This window comes from Rhinoderma darwinii, chromosome 3 (genome assembly GCF_050947455.1).
Source record: "Rhinoderma darwinii isolate aRhiDar2 chromosome 3, aRhiDar2.hap1, whole genome shotgun sequence".
Classification (NCBI taxonomy): domain Eukaryota; kingdom Metazoa; phylum Chordata; class Amphibia; order Anura; family Rhinodermatidae; genus Rhinoderma; species Rhinoderma darwinii.
Window position 1 is genome coordinate 383,509,707 of NC_134689.1, and position 22,950 is coordinate 383,532,656.

Sequence of the window (22,950 nt, forward strand, 5' to 3'; positions counted from 1 at the left end):
GTATTCCGGGTTTAATAGTCAAAAAGTGGTCTCTATTACTAACCACAGCATATTACCCTGTTCGGACTGGGTAGGTAGACCTATTTACTTGATGGGCCAACAACCTGTCATCTTCCGTTCCATTAGTTTAATTATTTGCAGGCCTGGACAATCTTAGGAACTTTTTCGGTTTTCTATTGACGTCTAGAAATGATCATTGGGTGCCCACTAAAAAAAGTTATTGACTCCCGGATTGATCTTACTGGCCCCTAAAATGTTCAGTATTTCTTCCATACAGGGACATCTAAGGTTATGTTCACACGCAGTGCAAAATATGTCTGTAATTACGGAGCTGTTTTCACCTGAAAACCACTCCTGATTTTCAGAAGGTTTTTTTAACAACTCACGTTTTTCGCAGAGTATTTTACGGACGTTATTGGAGCTGTTTTTCAATGGAGTCAATGAAAAACGGCCCCAAAAAAGTCCCAAGAAGTGACATGCACTTCTTTGACGCTGGCATCTTTTTACGCGCCGTCTTTTGACAGTGACGCGTAAAAGTACACCTCGTGGGAACAGAACATCGTAAAACGCCCAAATTACGCCTGAAAACAGTTCGTGTGAACACACCCAAAATATGCAAAAATATAAACCTCCAAAAAATGTTTCCAGGTACAGAAGACCACGATGATCTTAGGATCACAAAAATACAATTCGATGTCTATTTCTTGACGATTGGTCGTTTCTTGCCAGTATCATCAAACAATTGGGCAGCTCAAGCGACCCTGAATGCAAACCTCCTTCTCTGGAGGTGTTTCTCCAACATGGTGGAAAGACATATGTTTAGATATCGAATACTTTGAAAGAGACCATTCGCAATGGTTAATTGACCAAAGTATATGATTATACTTGAAAATGGTTAGGACTTTACCACATCTTCCCTACTTAATCCAGTCTACTCAAGGCTTGTGTTCTGTGGTTTCACCCTTTTCTTTGAAGGAGAGGTTGTCACCTCTGTTGCCTTCATAGAAGTGAAAGATCTCACAGTCCATGTAGATGTTTGGACTTGACCCATGATTTTTGGTAATCCAGGCATAAAGCACTACTTGCGCACTGCACGGCTACCTTGAGATGCACGAATAGTGTGGATCGCTGAAAACATCTCATGAGCATAATTTCCCTATGGCTCTAGATGAGCAGATGTATAAGGCAGGAGGTGTCATTCAGATCTTCTTTTATAGCTACATGTGGTCCTGCCAGGATCCAATATTGTCTCTTATATGCATTTTTGCACACGTGGGTGCTTTGCATCATTTGTCGCTGTGCAGACCTGTAAAGGGTTACAGCTCGGCATTCGCACAGTGATTGTCAGTGTCCTGTCCATATGTTTGTCCATTTACACAGCTCACTCTGTCTGCAGCTCACATAGCCCGGTCTGTTCTGTAATAGAGAAGCACTGTAGTTACAGCTAATGGCATATTCAGCCTGGGAGCCACCAAGTTAGTCGTCCACAACGTAGAAAGAAATATGGGTCACTGACTAATCAGGACCTACAATGATGTTAGAACGTCCAATGTGATCCCGATACTCAATGCTGCGTGTCTAGATTTCATAGTTATACGGCCTATTAGGGCGTATTCGAGGAGGGTCCCCCCATTCAGGACCCCGCTTTATGAGCCAGAACAGAAATAGAAATGACTGACTGGCCCGTCTTTCCCTGGCAAAATCATATGTACGCTGCCCGGGCTCTAAACGGGAGAATGGCGAAAATGGCATGAAAAATCTGAGTTGGTCATGTTTGTTATTCGACTTTTTATGTAGATTGAAACTGCGTGAAATATTCTTCAAAGTGGCAATGCACTTTAAAAACAAGCAATTCAAACTATTTAGGACCTACATAGTTATTCACTAATATTCTTTTACCAATATTTCCCCAAAAAATTGAGCATACCTAATCATTTTTCTTTTGGATACAAGGGTTTTAGGAATTTTTGCTAACTATAGCTTTGGTTTTTGAAGCCTCTATTATCATTACAAGTCTCATTTTTGGTTACATCATCTTAATAGGATCTGTCGTTTACAGGGTTTGTCCAGTTTAGAAAACCCAATTTGAAATACCCTATTAAAGAATTCTGAGTTAATAGAGGGGTCCACCATTTATGATCCTCTATTAGCCAGGTCAGCCACAAAGCTTCTCTCACTCTGGAGGACTTGGCAAATCCTATGCATTACAGACATCCATTAATTTCAATTAAAACTGTGTAGTGCTTAATTTCTATTGCGGTGGCGCTGCAGGCAAATTTAATACTTTCTGCCGAGTTCCGTCCAAGATTACAGCTTCGGGTCCCTCTAAAGGGAGAATCTTTTATCTGCTTATTGTTAAGGGGACCTTCTAACAAAAAGGGATTGTCTGATTTTTGTCAACAAAAATGTACCTACCTAGTTGAGTATGGTTTGGTTAAGGGGGACAACTAATGACCTATCGGTCCAACACCCGGACTCCGCACTGATCAGCTGTTCTGGCTGCCTCCGGGCGCCGGTTGTTATGAAGAGGATGCAGTATTCGGAGGCAGATTGCTCCGACTAGTGCATAGCGGCCGTTCTGCATCTTTGCTCCTATTCAGTGACCGGAGTCATCTGCTCCCGGCATGGACATCTAATCGGTGCTGGATCCGGGTGTCGGACCACGACCCATCATATACTGACGACCGATCATGTGGATAGTTCATTAGTTGTCCATGCTTGGACAACCCCTTTAAGTGTAAATTTAGTAGATTATGGTGTAATTTGTTCCGATTTAACCTGTGGCCTTTGTATACCATTGTGTTTTTTTTGTGTCTTTGTTTTGTTTTTATACTGTTACAGACCAGGAGCGTTAAAAGTGATGACCAATTTAATAATACATTTTATGGTTTTTACTTCCTTTCCGCATCTGGCAAGTTTGAAAAGCATCATGGTCCCTGAAAAGGGCATTTGGAGACCTGTGTTTTTCGGTTTGTTTAGGCGTGTGGAAGTCATATGTAATAACATCAGTCTTCTGACTTCCACCGGTGTCTCTGAATGTTCTCTGTAGGTGTTGTGAATTGGGAAACCCACCACAGTTCAGCAAACAGATGTATACACCCAATCTGACAACTACCATATTTCAGAACAGCTTAAGGGTGATCTAAATAAACCTGAGTTTATAGTTGACTAACAGTAGGAAGTTTCCTATTGGGACACGCATTGACGCCTCAACATCTGTAAGACATGATAACCACAGTATTCCAGGTTTCATTGACAAAGGTGTCACTGTTACCAACCACAGCATATTACCCTGTTCTGGTTGGAGATAGTTTGGCATGTTACCTGGACCTGATAGACCTACAACCTGCCAACATCCGTTCCATTAAACTCTATGGTATTTTGTCCATGTCTAATTATTAATACTTTAGTCGGTTTATGATAAAGGTGCGATAAAGTTCTTGCTCCCTTATCGTGTGATCGCTGCCATGGGCTGGTGATCGGGAACGAGCTTTCATGTAAGCATCTGCCTGTGTAAAAGGGCTTTAACCCCCAGCGATCAGTTGTTCTCGCAAGGGGAAGCTCCTTTGGCTGCTTGTCTTTCCTGTAGTGGCCACTGCAGGTGAAAAGAGGTATTACATGCAGCCCCTTGCAAATGAAATAGGACCAGGGGAAGATGCTCTCTGTTCTAGCTTATAGAAGGGGGATCCCGTGATGTCCATATTAGGGCATATGGAAAGGGGATATCCAGCAAAAAATGTGTATAGATTTTGATTCTTCATGGTTGCATGTATGTTGCAGATGTATCACTGATAATGTTCTCTATGTATGATGGATGGGAGAATTAAAGACATTATTGCTCATTTGGGAGACCTTCTCATAAGGGCTTATTTAAACAAGCGAGTGTAAACGCGGATGTGAAAAACTGCCATTTTTTACGTCTGAGTCGCGCACTTGAGTCTATTGAGGGATCAGTGAAAACGGACAAAAATAAACACGGTCCGTTAAAACAACGGCCGTGTGAACAGCCCCTTAGAAATACATGCAGTCGTGTGACAGCCATTAGAAAAAAAACGGCCGTCACACGGACTATATATATGTTCGACTGAATAAGCCCTAACGTGTCTGGGAGACCAATTATGGCATGTCTTCTGGTGACCGGAATGGTGGAATGTGGGAATATATGTTCTGGTTAAATATGAAGTGTGTCGGGAGTGATGCTGTATTTGGGGTTAGGGTATGTGCACACGATAACTGCATTTATGTCTGAAATTACAGAGCTGTTTTCAGGAGAAAACAGCTCCTTAATTTCAGACGTAATTGCATGTACTCGCGTATTGCGGGGCGTCTTTTACGGACTTAATTTGGAGCTGTTCTTCATTGGAGTCAATGAAAAACTGCTCCAATTACGTCCCAAGTAGTGTCCTGCACTTCTTTTGACGAGGCTATAATTTTACGAGCCATCTTTTGACAGCGACGTGTAAAATAACAGGTCGTCGGCACAGTACACCGTAAAGCCCATTGCAAGCAATGGGCGGATGTTTGCCGACGTATAGGTCGTGTGAACCCAGCCTAAAAGTTGTTTTGAACTGTATGTGGCCTTTTAGTTCTACATTAGATGGTGCCGGATATCTGGCCTCCAACATATGAATTGTGCCAAACAATAGACCTTGCTTAATAGTCCATTGAATAAGCAAACCCATGAAATAAAAATGTTACTTCCACTCCTTGTGAGCGTTGTAATAACCACATCCAGGTGAGATTGCAGCTGTTACATTTTTCAATGTGTTAAATGACGACCGCTTCCATACGGTATTTTCTTCTGAATTCCTGAAAGTTACAACATTGCTCGTAGCGAAGTATCACTCGAAGTTTATTTTTTTTTAATTTTGTGTTAAAATGAGATGGCAAACCAGACTTAAAGAATTTATGAAATTCCTCTTCTCAATACATGGAAAATACCTTAATAGTATCTCATAGCAATTTTAAAGAGGTTCTTCACCTAAGTATATTTTTTAGAAAAATTTGATTAATGGCACCGGTACAGATAAGGAATGCCATGATTTGACTGCTTTTCCTCCCCTCTGGGTGTCCACACAATACCAATCCAATGGTGTTATGTCTAAAAATCGCATGCGTTTTTTTCCTGCGATTTTTGTGCGTTTTTTCAAAGCAATTTCAGGAAAAAACTAAACCGTATTGAAAAGTAAAAACTGCATGATGGATGCGTTTTTTTAATATGGTTTTCAGTCGTAGATCAACTGCTATGCGTAAATATAGCCTGAAGGTCTTGTTACCAGGTATTGGGCTGGATTATAAGGAGGGAAAAAGGAACAAATACCATGGAAACACCATCGCCCCACCCCCAACATTCCATAGTCCGTGTTTTTCCTAAGGCCTTATTCACACAGTGCAGTTTTGGTGCAGTTTTTTGAATCAACAACCACTTTCAACCCCTTAACGCTCCAGGACATACTATTATGTCATGGTAACTGCATCGTTCGCGCTCCATGACATAATTGTATGTCATGGATAAAACACACGGCGCCGTTCGTGCGGGGCGCGTTCATGAGCTGTGATATTTGCAGTTTCCGACAGTAGGCAATCACAGCTCAATGTGCAGGTACCGATCGCTGTGTCCCCGCAGATTAACCCCTCAGAAGCCGCGTTCAAGTCGCGGCTCCTTAGGGGTTAAACCGCCATCGACGGCCCGCTACATGATAGCGGGCGGCGATGGCTACTATGGCAACCAGAGTGATAACAATGGACTCCGGCTAAGCCATCGACTGAAGCCTAATGGGTCCTGACAGAGTCAGGACCTACTATGCTTGCTGTCAGTGAGTATCTGACAGCTCTAATACACTGCACTACGCATGTAGTGCAGTGTATTAGAATAGCGATCAGGGCCTCCTGCCCTCAAGTCCCCTAGTGGGACAAAGTAATAAACTAAAAAAAAAACTTGTGTAAATATAAGAAAATAAAGGTTTTAAAAGTAAAAATCCCCCTTTTTCCATTATCAGTCTTTATTATTATTATTATTATTTATTAAAAATATATAAATAAACTATACATAATTGGTATCGCCGCGTCCGTAATGGCCTGAACTACAAAATTATTTCGTTATTTATCCTGCGCGGTGAACGCCATAAAAGAAAATAATAATAAACCGTACCACAATCACAATTTTTTTGGTCACTTCACCTGTACCTAAAAATGGTACTGATCGAAACTACAGTTCGTTACGCAAAAAACAAGTCTTCGCACGGTTTTCTTGTGGTAACACAAAAAGTAAACTGTTTATTACAAAAAGTATTTTATTGTGCAAACGCCATAAGACATAAGAAAACTATAAACATCCGGTATCGCTGTAATCGTATCGCCCTGCAGAATAAAGAGAATATGTCATTTATAGCGCACGGTGAACGCTGTAAAAAAACAATAGTAGAATTGCTGTTTTTTAGTCACCACGCCAATTAAAAATATAATAAAAACTGATCAAAAAGTCACATGCACCCCATGAAAACTACAATGAATTCCTCAAGGGGTCTAGTTTCCAAAATGGGGAAACTTTTGGGGGGTTTCAACTGTTTTGGCACCACAAGACCTCTTCAAACCGGACATGGTGCCTAATAAAAAAGAGGCCTCAAAATCCACTAGGTGCTCCTTTGCTTCGGCGGTCGGTGCTTCAGTCCATTACCGCCCGAGGGCCACATGTGGGATATTTCTCAAAACTACAGAATCTGGGCAATAAATATTGAGTTGCGTTTCTCTGATAAAGCCTTCGGTGTTACAGAAAAAAATGGAATAAAAAGGATTTTCTGACAAATGTCAATTTCACCTCTACTTTGCTCTAAATTCCTGTGAAACACCTAAAGGGTTCATAAACTTTCTAAATGCTGTTGTGAATACTTTGAGGGGTCTAGTTTCTAAAATGGGGTGTTTGATAGGGGTTTCTAATATATGGACCCCTCAAAGCCACTTCAGAACTGAACTGGAACCTAAGAAAAAAAAAAAATGCGGCAATACTTCGCTTCTTACATTATACTGATAATGAGCAGTGCCCACCCCGAGATGACCCCAGTTTTGACCGTTTGTATAAATGGAGACCCCTATTAGACCGTTTCAGTGCCCGGTTTTCCCAAGCATACACCCCAGAGAATTGTATTTCTATTGCTGAGTCTTTGGTATATTTTAAAGTGAGGCTTCAATTCCGCCAGTACCTGCCGGGTAAGAGGGCAAGCTATGGTGTGAAGATGTATAAGCTGTGCGAGAGCGCATCAGGGTATACCTACAAATTTAGGATATATGAAGGGAAGGACACCAGTATTCAGCCCCCAGAATGCCCTCCCTTACTGAGAGTTAATGCAAAAATTGTGTGGGATTTGGTGCACCCACTGCTGGACCAGGGTTACCACCTCTACCTGGATAATTTTTATACCAGCATCCCACTCTTCAAGTGCCTCGCTTCCAGAAGTCATGCGGCACTGCAAGAATAAATCTGAGAGGCCTCCCTAAGACTCTGCTTGGGCAAGCAAGAAGGGGTGAGCGCAGGGCACAATCTAGCAGCAACATATTGTGTGTCAAGTACAAGACCAGGGAGATGTCACACCAGTACCCATGTACCAGTACAGAGACCCCCAAACCAGACTGCATCCTGGACTACAATAGGTACATAGGAGGGGTGGACTTGTCAGATCAAGTCTTGAAGCCCTAAAGTGCCATGCGGTGTGGTATAAGAAGCTGGCCGGGCACCTCATACAGGTGGCGTTGTACAATGCGTACGTGCTACGTCGATGTACAGGCCAGATGGGAACTTTCCTGGAATTTCAGGAGGTGGTTATCAAGAAAGTAATCTTTAGGGACCAGAAAGGGGGGGCACCAGGGACTTCTGGAAGCGAGGCCACACGCATCGTACCAGGGCAACACTTTCCAGAAGTTCCCCAAACTGGTAAGAAGGGAAAAAGTCAAAAGAGGTGCAAAGTGTGCTATAAGAGGGGGATAAGGGAGGACACAATATATCAATGTGACACGTGTCCTGAAAAACCAGGGCTCTGTATGAAAGTGTTTTAAAATGTATCATACATCCCTTGATTTTTTTATCTACCCCGGTTTTACTTACCCTGATGCACTCCGCACAGCTTATCCCCCTCCTCTTTCCCTTCTGAGCCCTGCCGTGTGCCCAGGCAGCAGATAACAGCCACATGTAGGGTATTGCCGTACCCAGGTGAACCCACATTACAGTTTATGGGATGTATGTCTCCGGTCATAATGCTCTCTACACCTCTAGATGAATGCCTTAAGGGGTGTAGTTTTTAAAACGGGGTCACTTCTCGGGAGTTTCAGCTGTACTGGTACCTCAGGGGCTTCTGCATGCATGACTTCGCACCAGAAAATCTCCAGTAGGCTAAATGGTGGTCCTTTCCTTCTGAGCCCTCCCATGGGCCCAAACGGCAGTTTATCACCACAAATTGGGTATTTCCGTACTCAGGAGAAAATGGGCAACAAAATGGGGTATTTTAGTCCTTGTGAAAATAAGAACTTTTGAGCCAAAACTACATCTTATTGGAAAAATTAGATTTTTTTTATTTATTTTTTTTAATTCACAGCCCAATTCAAACTAATTCTGTGTAAAAACTGTGGGGTCTAAATGGTCACAACACCCATAAATGAATTCCTTGAGGGGTGTAGTTTCCAAAATGGGGTCACTTCTGGTGGGTTTCCATTGCTTTGATACCTCTGGGGCTCTACAAATGCGACATGGCACCGAAAACCAATCCAGCAAAATCTGAACTCCAAAGAATACATACCGCTCCTTCCCTTCTGAGGCCTCCCATGGGTCCAAACAGCAGTTTATCACCACAAATGGGGTATTGCCGCACTCCGGACAAATTGGGCAACAAAATGGGGTATTTTATTCCTTGTTAAAATAAGAAATCTTGATGAAAAATGACAACTTACTGGGAAAAAAAAATCATTTTTTTAAATTTCACAGCCCAATTCAAATACGTGCTGTGTAAAAACTGTGGGGTCAAAATGGTAACAACAACCATAAATAAATTCCTTGAGTGGTGTCGTTTCCAAAATGGGGTTTGGGGGATTCCTACTGTTTTGGCACCTCAACACCTCTTCAAACCTGGCATGCTGCTTAAAATATATTCTAATAAAAAAGAGGCCTCCAAATCCACTAGGTGCTTCTTTGCTTCTGGGGCTTGTGATTTAGTCCACGAGCGCAGTAGGGCCACATGTGGGACATTTCTAAAAACTGCAGAATTTGGACAATACATATTTAGTAGTGTTTCTCTGGTAAAATCTTCTGTTACAGAAAAAAATTAATACAATTGAAATTCAGCAAGAAAAATGAAATTTGCAAATTTCACCTCCACTTTGTTTTAATTCCTGTGAAATGCATAAAGGGTTAAAAAAAACTTCTAAATGCTGTTTTTAATACTTTGAGGGGTCTAATTTTTAAAATGGGGTGTTTTATGTGGGTTTCTAATACATAGGCCCCTCAAATCAACTTCAGAACTGAACTGAAACCTAAAAAAATAAATAAATGAGGCAATACTTCGCTTCTTACATTATACTAATGAGCCGTGCCCACCCCGAGATGACTGATTGAAATTTTCTTAAAAATATGAGAGATTGCTGTTTATATTCTAAACCTTGTAATGTAAAGAAAAATAAAAGAATGTTCAAAAAAACGTTGTTAATCTATAGTAGACTTATGGGAAATGTGGACTAGTAACTATTTTGGGTGGTATAACCATCTGTTTTACAAGCAGATGCATTTAAATTCAGAAAAATTCTATGTTTTCTAAATTTTTGCAATTTTTCACAAATAAACACTGAATATATCGACAGCCCAATGTCTCACAAGAAAACAATCTCAGAATCGCTTGGATAGGTTTAAGCATTCCGACGTTATTACCACATAAAGTGAAATAAGTCAGATTTCAAAAATGGGCTCGGAGCCTTCAGGCCCAAATTAGGCTGTGTCTAGTGTTACACAGAACTTTGGATGTAGTGGTGTGGCTGCTGTTGTGAATGGTTCTGTAGCTGACTTGGGTATTGTATGCTCTTTTATTTGGACCCTATGTGGTGGTATTAATTAACAGAATAAATATCACTGTCATTATGAAAAGAGGACCCTCACATCATCGATTTACCTAGGGACCCTCACAGACCGTCGTTAATTTCTAACTAGGGATCTATTGCTTAACAACCCCATTCTCTTCAATGGAGTTCTCAAAGTATTTTTTTAAAAACTTTGTTGCATATGACTCTGGCCCTCAAATCCGAGTTTTTACAGAATTAAAGGTAGAGATGGGACAAGAAGTCTTCTTGGAAAATAAACCATGATTTCTTATTGACTATATTTTTGCAAAAATAAGTTTGTGGAACCTCTTGACTTAATTTTTTTAGGGGACAGCCCCATGTTGTTAATTTTCTATATGATGTGCGGTATTGTAGTCCATTATAAACCGAATCCTACAACACAATGCGTTGTTTTTGGGTCCCGATGGAGTTCTGCAAGCAATGACGTTGCCGAGCACTTTTTGCGATGTAGTTTATGCTTTTTTGTTACTGATGTTGGATAAAAAATTACAGAGAATTACTTTTAGACCTACACAGTGACTTGGGATGCAACATTTTATGCATTTCAATCCTGTTATTGCTTAGACCTGGCCTGGACATAACCTAGGATCCAGGGAGAAGTTTTTGAGTCTAAGTCCTTGGGCCACTAAAACAGTAAAGTTGGCTTCTGGAATGGCTTGTAAGTTGTTGTTTTTTTTGTTTTTTTTTTAAAGTGTTTAGTTCATCCCTGGCTGGCTAATGTTTGCTTAATGCTACAAGGCAAGATGTAAGGACAGATCTACTCAGGATCTTTGTGTGCAATCCTAGATGCAGATAGGTTGCTTGACCCAAACCATGTGATGCAACTTCCACTCCCTTGAGTCACACTCACAATTTGACTGTGGAGAGTAACACCAACGTAGCCGCCCTATATTCTGCTGGTCCTCGATCAGGTGTTACATCATTTTTGGGTTTAAGATTTACGCTCCGTGAAGCATACCCTCTAATTTGTGGTTTTCTCACTTCTAGCTGCTTTCTGGGGGGATATTGCTTTGGATGAAGAGGATTTGGCCAACTTGAGGATAGATCTCCGTGTGAGCTCAAGAAACAGAACGCGCTCTTCAGGTCAGTTGTAATAAAAGTTTCTTATGTGGTATTTTCCTATTTAACTCCCAGCTGTTTTCTTTCTTTCTTTTCTTGCGCTCTCTCTCTCCTAGTCTGAAGAGGTGTATACTTTCTGCCAAAAATAATGTCCGGTATTGTAGCTGCTTCTATATAACATATAATTGGACAAGGGCAAGTCTGTTGTCCTAATTACTACACTAGCTCTGCTGAATTGTACCCTTGATACCAATTTGGGGTGTCGCAGTGGGAGTGCCTCTTCTACGTTAATGAGGTGGCCCTCAATGTTGGTTGCCCATGAGGGACCACGTGGATATATGGATGTCATCATGGCAAGAAAGGAGTCAAGAATGCAATCACGCTGTCAACCTTGGCCAATGAGCCAAAGGGGCCACATCATTAGCATGTAGTCTTTCCTCCGCTTTATCACCACTGACCCGAACTGGGGGGCATTCACCAATGAAACTCTTTTGTTTGTCTCAATCAGGGCTTCTAACACATACCTTAATTCCATGGAGGTTTATCTCCATGAAAAGTTCCCTTTTTATTGGCGGTCTCTGGAATTCCAGTTTACCCTATAAAAGTGAATAACGTTGAGTTCCAATACCAGATACAATCCACAGACCAGACTTTTTTTGCTGTTTCTGGAAGAAAAAAAAGCAGTCTTTTTTTTCTCATCTCCATCAACACAGTTCTCCACTTGATTGACTATGCTTGTAGCTCCCTGCCCCCAATTACTGTGGGAAGGGCAGCTCTGAAGCACAGAGTGCTGCTCCAACAAGTGAAATACTGTGCAATTATTTCTAGTATAGTAAACTAAAAAGAAAACTAAATAGTTATATTTATCTTTGGATGGTCAGATCAATGTCTCTGGAGGCTATTGGCTTCACCCTAATATCTATAAGTGGCGAAGTGTGGGATATATGTACCCGCTTGGATAAACCTTTAACCATTTTTTAAACTATTAACAATCATATGTACGCTCTACCATCTGTTTAAAGGACTGTGGCAATGATGCAGTGTAGTTCTCACAACAATTGTGACAGCTCATATGGCATGCCCTCCGGGGAAGTCAATAGGTCAGAGACTTCGGAAACCTCAATCACCTCACACAAAGGGTTGATAAGGTTATGTATTGGTCTGCATCAACAGGGATCGGCATCTGTTAGGGCGGGACCATAGCTGATAGGCTTTTGATTTCAAAGTATTGTGATTGGTTGGTCAAGGGGCGGGATAGACAGCTGACGGAGGAGCTCAGCCTTTATAATGCGAGCCTGCATGCCGCCAAACTTCAAAAATACATTTTAATGTTATCTATCTAATTAAACCTATACCCTATGGAGTACCTGATGAGTCACAGAAATACACTGAAATTAAATACATATGGCTGAATGGAACAAGCAGATGATTAGGCTGAGTTGCAATGCAAAAGGTGAGATCCGCGTCACATCTGTGACGAATCGACAACGTGTGAACTCGACCTTAGAGCAATTCTCCTTGCCTCTATCCTAGACAAAGGGAAAAATAGGATTTAGGCCTAGTTCACATCTGCGTTCGGTATTCTGTTATTCTGCTCAGTCAGAGGAGTAAAACAAGGGAATAACTGGGAGTGGCGGATCCATTACACCATGAACCTCACCGACGGTGCTATTCTTTTAGATATTTTCAGCAGAATCTGCGACAGAGGCCCCTGACGCAGATGTGAACAAGGCCTAATCAGTACATTGTATACCCACCATTTTCTGTCGCTCGTGGAAATAATCACTACAGTCTTCATCAGATTTTTTATGTGTGTTTTAAGATAAAAGTTTTGAGGCTCGTTTATATGGAATCAATAAAAGTTTCATTTTCTTTTAAAAACCCTACTGGATACATTATCTGTGATATAGTAAACGAAAGAGTTTAAAAAAAAAAAGTGGCGCATATTGTAGCCTGAAATTAACCACATAATTTTTTTTTGTATGTTTTTTTTTTTTTTTTCTGTTTTAATGAACATTTCTAGCAAAACAGATAAAATGACACAATATTATAACATGTGACTCCATGACCTGATAACTAGTTTGTTTTTTTATAACCCCCTGTTCTGTTTCTTGACTCTGTAATATCACTGTTGTCGTCCATGGTTGGGACTCTCCCTTCCTGTGATTTCTTCCTCACTTATAACCCGACTTTTCCTCCCTCATAAGCACTATTTTATCTAATTCCTCGTATATAGACGTCCCCCACACTCGCATCCTGTTGTTCTCTTTAGTTTCCTGTTTTGATGAACTGTCATGGAGATGATTTTATACAGTCCGCAGATTTATACGCACACCTACACCCTGCAATAGTTGTCAGTGAAGTCACCCCGTTCCTTGTAAATGAGCATGGCGTGATATTTATTTCTATTTAGCTGTGGATGGCACAAAAATGATTTCTTTCTGTACTGCTATTATTCCAGAATGGAACGAACACTCCAATATTTTAGATTAAAAAATGGGAAAAATAAGCATTTGAGTCCAACATATAACTTATCATGTAATACCGCACATTATGTAAGTGCAGTGATGGTGCCCTCAGGGACCTATGAACATACAGCTGGCTTGTGTCAGCATCTACATTTCTCAATATGAGTAATTATTCTTACTAGCCTCTTATTAACTAGTTACATTCAAGGGGTGTTCATACTCGTGACATATATGGAACATCGACAGAATATGCCATAAATATTTAGTGGGACCCCCACCGATCCCAAGATCCCATATTTGCTAAATTGTCTGTTTCTAAATCTCCTATAGACCTCAAAGGAGAGTAAGTATTCATATGTGGCCATCTGTTCACCAGGAACGGAGACTGGCGCCCAGTTTCTCTTCTGGGATATGCCTCTGAAAAATGTACTTTTACCCAAATGGGCTCTTAACTCCAGTATTTACCATTTTTTGGGGTGAAAAATACTGTGAAAAAACTATTTGAATTCTTCAATATTTGGAGAGTATCAGGAAACCCTGATGGGAGATCCCTAGTACATAAAGGAGGTTTCTTAAAATATGGATTTTCTCAACAAACGTTTTAATTCCAAATTTTACTCCCATCATGCCTAGGATGCATTAAAAATTTTAGCTTTTTACTTTGCTCATTGTCTCCTCCTGCTGAATAACACCTTTTGTATAACCTGTTGGTTGGGTGAAAGGAAGTCATAAACCATCAATTCAACTGTAGGCCTGACAAATTAAAGCTGGTACATCACCAGTAGTTCTAGAACACTGCCACCTACGGTCAAGAATACGTGACGAAATGTTTAATAGTATTTGAATTGTTGTGTAATCTATTAGAGTAGGCGATCGTTGTAGGAAACACAACACCCAAATCTACCATTTTTGTATAATCTTTTTTTTATTACACCAATATACACAAAGTAGGAACTAAAGTAAACTGCGAAAGGAAGAATAAATAGAAATCTCAAACTAAACTTGTCTTCTTCTAGTTAATTAAAGTTGTAGATGTCTTTTTCACGTGACTTCAGCACTACATGTGTACAATCTAAGTTCTGCTATCTTTATGTTGTATGTGACCCTATCATTGGGGTAACTTTTTTTATTACTCATGTTCTTCTGCAGTTGGAAATAAGTGATGTCCAGCTTTGATTTATAGGGACGTCATATATGGCTTAGTTCTCTATATGTATATTTCTAATCTAGATGTAAGCTGTATGTAAATGAGCAGTCTCGGAGATGTTAATCCCACACTCTATCTGCATTTCACCCCACTCATTCCCAGCTTCAACCACATTCCTGTTTTTATGGCTGGCTTTTCTCCATTTCTTGTATATTTCTTCACGTACGTTCTTTCCTTCCTTCATGTATATTCAGATTTACTTAATACTTTGGCTACATATCCGTCTCCAACAGTTATTTGCTATGTGGTTCTTTTTTCCTGCATATTCCTTTCAACAGAATTTAACAGATATTAATAATACTGGTCTCGGTCTGAATTAACCCTACCCCATCTGGCCTTAGTGTTGCATCCCACACACCTTTTTATTATGCTTACAGCACTATGACTGTTTGAGTATATCTCCCGGTTTGGTAGTTATTCTAAAGGCGCACCCTCTCAGGGGAAGGAAAAATGGCACTTAAAGGGGTTGTCTAATGACGACAACCTTGTTAATTAATTGATCACCACATGTCCGGCCTCTGTAACCCCCCAGTGATCAACTGTTAAAAATGCATGGGTGGGCCGGTTTCTCCAGTCTGACTCATAGAGGGGGTCATGAGCGAGGGACTTTTCTGTCTGATATCCATATGCTCTAATATGGCATATGGACAGACAGGTGCATAACTAGGAAAGACTGGGCCCTATAGCAAACTTTTGACTGCCCCCCCCCCCCGGTAGACCGTACTATAAGCCCCCCTAGAGATACTGCCATACAGCCCCGCCGGTAGATAGAGCTCCCCAAACAAATAAAACAAAAAAAAATGTATGCTCACCTAGGTCCTGTTCCCACGACGAATGCTGCTTCTACACAAGCCTCAACGCCGACGGGATCGTTGTATAGACCCGCGTGATCAAGTGACTTCATCATGCCAGGCTGAGCAGGGATCCCGTCACCCTGCGCCTGATAGGCTGCAGGCCTAACGGCTTGTAGCCAATGGCTGCGCAGGGAGATACCTCCCTGCTCTGTCATAGTGTTCAATGGTATCTGCGTCCTAAGGATGCAGATACTATTGAATGTGGCATCGCTACCGCTGTTGCAGCTGATAGCGGCGCCATCGGGCATGGCACGCGCCACCGGCACGGGCTACGTAGCAGCCGCTAGTTACGCCACTGTGGACAGGCGTGGTCTTCATGAGACAAGTCCTTTTTAAATAGTGTTTGTATTTGTTCTTTAGCTGCACTGTGCTTCGTGTGTTACAATATGGTTACTACATTGTAGCAGATTGTGGCTGTTACTTTTATGATCTATTTTATCGCACACACACCAGGAAATGTCAGCCGTATTTAATTATCTATCCCTACGGTTGTCATTTGAAGTATACACCGTAATGACAACTAAGCTCCACCCAGGGTACTAAAAATTATACAATTGAAAGTTAGGAATTTAGCTTTATAGGACTTAATAAAAATGTGTTTAAAGTATTTACACTGTAAATTTTTTAAGCTAAGTCACCATTGGTTTCCTATTGGGAACTAAGCAATTTAAAAATTTGAATTTATATTAGTTGGAATTCTTAGGATTTTATCTACACTGCACAAGTAAAAATAAATGGCTAAATAAGTTAAAGCAGCAAAAAAGTATATTAAATGTATGTTACAAAAATGCTAGATTTTATATTTGCTGACTATAGTTGAGAGCGGACATAGCATGGAGGCAACACATGGACCTGCTATGGGGCCCGTAAGAAGGAAGTCCCAGCTCAGGCTAGTCCTATCCTCTTTTCCTATTTCCTTATAAATGGGCATAGGGTGCCACAAAAAAAAATGTGGGGGTAAATACCCTTTTCTCCAAAGCATGAGAAGGGCAACAAGGATGGGCCCATCTGTCTCAGCATTGTGACTAGAACCCACAAAAGCATTTGGGTGTTCGCAATGGGCCCCTTCTGCTATTTGTACATGATATTGCCAAAGTTTCTTCTTGAGATGGGCTCAATTTCCCACCCCTTTAAAAATATTACATCGGATCCTTCAAGTCTCTGTGTTTCTCCTGGCCAATTTGCCCTAGTTCACGACTCCTTTATTCCCTCCATGGAGTGGCGTAATAATCCTTTCCTTTCTCTGTATAGATATATATCCTGGTTCCAGTAACTGTAAGCACCATATTTATAAATTGCCTATACATTTTGAGGACCAGAGATTACGTGTAGGGAAGTATCGGGAGATTAGGGCCGGGATATATGGAGTGGATACCCTTGTTTTAGCATTATGAACTGATTTTGCTGGGCAATGGGTATCTAGTGAAGGGGGGGGTGCAGAAGTGGAATGAGATGAGAGGTGGTGTAACCTGGCAGCAGAGTTGAGGATGGATTGGAGGGGTGCAAGAGTGTTAGATGGGAGGCCACTTAGAAGGCTGTTGTAGTAGTCTAGGTGGGAGATGATGAGGGCATGTACTAACATTGTCTGAAGGTTGAGAAAGGAGTGGATTCTAGAAATGTTTTCGAAGTGGAGGTGGTAAGTGCCCACGTGTAGTCTGAAGGACCGGGCAAAATCTAAAGTTACCCCGAGGAGGACTTGTGAGACTGGGGAAAGTGGGGAGACATTAAATGTAAGATGGGGGAATATTTTGAATGCTGCTTTTTCCATGTTTAGTTTTAGCAAGCCGGAGAAGGAAATAGCTGATACTATGGATAGCAAAGTGGTAAAGTCTGGGGCTATTGCAGTGTAACTTTAACCTGGCGTTTTCATGGCCTGCAGTCTTCAGACATAACATAATGATGATAAATGCGGGATTCCTGGAGCAGCTACAGTTCATGTCCTGACACCATCCATAAAACATATTTAAGGCCATTCTGAGTCGGGACGTAGCTGGAGGCTCCAGTCTAGATGCATGCTGAAGCCTCACTACAATAGATCTGTATAGAATTAAGGACTTGTGAAATACACACACATGTGGACACACATTCACTAAGGGACTGATTAAATGTAAATTGATCATGCAGACCACCATGAAGTCATAACTGCATGCAGGCAATGTAAATGTAGGGACCTCTTTAGCTATATTAATCCTGAGATATATATTTTTATACATGGATGTAATGAGTTTTAAATATTGTATTTGTGGTGTTTAACCCGTTAGTGATCACCAATACGCCTTTTCATGGCGGCCACTAACGGACAGAATAAAGCAGCGCCGCCGGGAGAAGTAAAAGCTCCCTACTCTCAGCTACTGGAGGTAGGACTGCTCGAGAGGACAGACCGAAATCTGCCGTTTAACTCCTTAGATGCGGCGCTAAATAGCGAGTGCGCATCAAAGTCATTTTGGAGGGAGGGGGCTCCCTCTCTCACCCAAACACCACCCTGCGATGAGATCGCAGGGTGCCGATGGCTTCTATGGCAGCTTGGAGCCTAAGTACCCCAGGTCTGCCTCTAGTTAATTGTTAGGTAATAATACAAAAATAAAAACGTTGTGGCTCTTCAAATATGAAGACACTAAAAAAATAATTTTGAAAAAACTGTTTTTACTGTGTAAAAGTAGTAAAACCTAAAACTATATATCAGAACGACCCGCTGAATAAATTGATATTCTTTATACCACACGGGAAACGGCGTAAATTAAGGACGCAAAAAAGAGTGGCGAAATTGCTGGGGAGTTTTTTTCTATCACCCCAGCAAAAAAAGTTATCAATAAATTTATATGTACCCCAAAATGGTGCTATTAAAAAAATAAACCTTGTCCTGCAAAGAAAAAGTTCTTCTACAGCTATGTCGACACAAAAATAAAAAAGTTATAGCTCTTTGAATGCGACGATGGAAAAACTTAAAAAATAACTTGGTCATTAAGGCCTAAAATAGGCTGGTCAGTAAGGGGTTAAAAAAAAGAAATCACGCAAATTATTTCATATATCTCTCCAACAATTCAATGCACCGTAGCACTACCCTTTTAGGTAGGACCTGTAGCCCTCTTCATCCTGAACCTCCTGTTAAAAATCATAGAAAAAAAAAATCACAGCAAATCCTCACATAATCTTATGCTTTTCTTTTTGATCCTATAAAGAATTCTTCTATTTTTGTCCCAGGAGACCAGCCTCTTCCCTTCTTCTCACAATCTTGTGTCTAGCTGTAAGACAACTGGCTGCAGAAGGAGCCTCTACCACTACTGTTTGCAATAGAAGATAAATTGTATTAAGCTCCACCTCTTTATTAAGCCACACCCCATAGCAGTCTGCCAGATGAAGATTGAATAGATCACGAGAAAATAAGCTCTTGTGTTCTCTGTAAGACTTCTGCAAGGCCGCTTGATTCAGGAACATGTAGGTAGAGCAATAATGGGGGAGTCTGAAGTTGCATAGCAATTCAAATTGATATGCCATTTAAGGTACAGGTATCCAGGTCATTTCTTGGTACGTGGATATTGTACTACATACCCAGAATGGTAAGGGAAGATAAAATGTTTGTATCTTGTATGAATTTCTGCACTCAAACTGCGGGGTCAGCAGTTCTCATAGTAAGTAGTCAACACTTCTGCTCATTGACCTCCCACAATACGAGTCTCCTTCTTGGAATGAGAAGAAACATTTGCATGTTTTGAAGGAATGAAGAGGAGTTAGTGATCCGGGGACTGAAAAAGCACGACGCATTTCCCACTGCTCTACGGAACATGCTTGGATTTGTAGCTCCTCCGCACCTGGTGAGCTGTGGGTTGCTTAATCTAGAGTAGAGAGAGAAGACGAGCTTTAAAGTGGTCTGCATAGGCTTAGAGAGAGCCAAACTACACGAGGGATTATCACTGAAGGGTGGCTATTAGGGATGGGATATAGCTGACAGGCTGCAATTTGTAGTTTGCAAAATCAGCACAAACACGAGGTTTCCTCAAGTGGCGTCGACAAAAGACCAGACCTAAAAAAAAAAAAACTACAATGTTTGAGGATTTTCCAAAGGCTAAAATGTGTAGATGTGCCAGAAAAGATCTAGCTGGGGATTAATGTTTCAGGGAATACGGTTTACACATGGATTCCTCCAGATTTGAGTGAGCAGCCAAATCTTGATCCGATAAGATGATCAGGCCAAGAATAGGATTGTGTAAGTGTCACATAGGGAGTCCGCCTCATAGTAGAGCCATTAACACTGCAAAACTCATTCAAAGTGGAAACCTCATAGTAGTACCCATTCATAGCGCCACCATAGTAGTCAATGTAATCGTAGTATCCACTAAAATGTTACTTCCGAATTACTGCCATCGATTTGTGCTTTTTGATTAACCTCATGGGTAGGGCCCTTTTTTTGCGTCAGAACTTGGGCCTATCAGGGGTTCCTCTCGTTGGCCAGTATGATCCTGTTAGGGCGACCAGCACCAAATGTAAGGAAGAGAGTGCATTTTTTTAAGAGCTTTCAGCAAGAACTGGTCAGGGTATTTGTCAGCTTGAGGAAGGATTAATACTTGTAATGAGCCTAAAGGGTTAGTGCAATAAAAATCCTTCTATCACTATGGATGTAGGTACTGACATGAAATTTAAATTGAGGTGGAAATTCGAGTGTTGGGATTTACTCAGTTTACCCTCATGTGGTCGCCTGCCTAAAGCAGTGACTTGGTGCTGTTCCACTATAATTTGTTGTAGTATAATTTTTTTTGTCGTGCAGTTTGCTAGTATTCTTTATTTGTATTGAAACCCAAGTAAGAGGAGAAGTTACTTCCTTCCCTAATGTCACCATTAAACTAAGCTTTTCAGCATTCATTGTTTTTAATCTGGTTGGGGGGAAAAATAGAATAAAACCCCCCTCATAACCTTTTAGAGTGGTCTGTGTGACATATTACTGGTTGACAAACTTTTGGTCACTAATACCAGATCATATGTAACATGCTACAAGCATATATTCTCCCAAGAATGTCTCTGCAAAGTCAAAGAGATTGGAGGGTTCTTTAACTTTGATTGGCTGGCATAGGCAGCTGGGGGTGTGACCAGGTGACTGAACAGCCCCTTAAGAGCTAATATGGCTGACCACCATGTCAGACAGCTTCCTACTGTCTCAGAAACTGAATACAGAAGAAGAGAGACTACATAGTTACTGTACAGAAGGTTTTAGGATCACAGTCCGAATATTTCCACTTTTTACTGACTTTATGTATTCTTCAAGGATTGTTCCACTTGATAGAATTAGCAGATCCAATATGCTTGCATGCGTGAGCAAAAAGGGTGTATGATGCAAGCAAGCTGTAGGAAATTGGCATTCCTTGTCCAGATGGTCATGTGATCATCAGTAACCCTTTATTTTATTCTTCTCTTTGGTCCATTATAAATGCATCTCTGACTTTAAACATTATGTCATTTGGTCTTTTGTCAAGTGAAAAACAAAGGGCAGGTTGTCTGTCAAACCCACAGGGAATGTATTATCTGAAAATGAACTTTGTTTTAATTTTTAAGATTTTTTTTATTTACTATTTTCCATGTCATTATCTATATTAAAAAAATAAAATAATCCTGAAACCTTGCAGTTTTCACTTTAAACTCAGTTTCATAATAGGCTGACTTTCTGTTTTGTAGAGGTCACTTCTCATTAAAGTAGGATGACAATGAAAGGTATCACTTCTATTCTAATAACAGGAGCACACTATGTACAATAGGTGATAGACACAGATTCCCTCCTCCCTCTCCCTGCACAGTGACCTCTGCACATGTCACAGAGCATGCCCACTGCACTCTCCCACTCTCCCATAGAATTCAAGGAGTCCTCCTAAGTATAGCCAATAAATTCCTATACACCATAGAGCGACGAGAATTTTTCAAAGAATTCACCCTGTAAGTTTGCAGGTTCCTATTAAATTGATGGGCTGAATACGGGGTTAACTCACAAAATGGCTGCCATTATGCAAAAGCGAAAAACAATTATGTACTGTATATATAGGTGAAAAGGGAAATTTGTCTGTTATTGTCAGGAGATGTATTACAGGGATTCTGTATCTCTGGACAGGGTGTCCTGTCTCTACAAATCTAGTACTGATAAGTAAGGTCATGACAGGAAAGCACACAAACATTGTTCACTGTTTGCTTAGTCAGCAGAAAAATGTGAGTGACGGCGATTTCATATCCATCCTGTCGTAGTCAGAATTATGCCAGGTGCTTGGCGGCAGGATGGCTTAGCCTTGTCGTCACGTACTGTATTGGGATTTGCACCATTTTGAAAGGACATCAATTCCTGTGCATTGGAACAACCATTATGTGTCAAAGGACTACTCCGGAAAAGTATGGATAAAATCTTGAGACTAAAGCGTTTTTTTAAAGGGAAATTCTAGTCATAATAATCTTTTGATATGTCATAGATAAATGTGAGACAATCTTATTGGTGAAGTCTGTGATGTCGGACGAAAAATGACTAAATCTCTGAAAATGTATGACCTATTTCAAATTAGCAGGAGCTAGAGCAAAACACGTAAAGGTACAAATAGAATCAATAGAAAGACCTGGGTGAGGTTCCCATACGTCCATGGTAAAGACTGGAATCAGAGATGCCCTATGCAAGTATCCCATAGGGAAGTAGGAAGGGACGGTGGGAGAATCTAGGGCTTAGGCCTAGCTAAGGCTACTAAAGCTTAGGACATGAATTCCCTGAAGGGTTCAAAGGGAAGAATAGAGGAGCACCCCAGAAAGTGGGCACATGTAAAGAGGGGAAGGCGAAAGGCAGTATTATCCCATAAACTACAGTAGGTAGGAAACGACTGCCAGTGGTTTCCTACCAGGTGTTAATATATGAAGTAGAGGGTCTGGCAATCAATTCCTTAAGTCTATCTCCTGTGTCAGGGAAATTTCCACAAACCAATCCTCCAACGCAGAATTATTTACTTAGCGGCCCGCAGAAGATGACCGGTACGGGAACGCTTGTATGCAGATGGAGCTATCGGGAACACGAAGAGAAGGGCCATCAGAAGGGAATGTTAGGGAAATATTAGTTACCTCATTAATAATTCTTAGAACTGTGAGTCAAAACCACCACAGGGCCGATTTGGGTCATGGAGCTGCTGGCATTGCAGCAACGCCAGCAAACGTCGGGGCTAGACTGGTACCAGCTATGTAGTGCTCAGTATATCGTGACCGGATCAGGGCTGCGGCTAGGTAATAGAGGCTACGGTCAGATAGACCATGCCTACTA

At 41.1% G+C, this 22,950-nt stretch overlaps 1 protein-coding gene across 1 annotated transcript in view; it reads left to right on the forward strand.

Moving 5' to 3' along the window:
* The window catches only part of BMP1 (bone morphogenetic protein 1), a 102,599-nt gene that overhangs the window by 14,666 nt on the left and 64,983 nt on the right, over positions 1–22,950 (forward strand). The window contains exon 2 of the mRNA XM_075858861.1: positions 11,083–11,178. Coding sequence (XP_075714976.1) covers positions 11,083–11,178 — 96 coding nt within the window. The remainder of the gene's footprint in view (positions 1–11,082; positions 11,179–22,950) is intronic.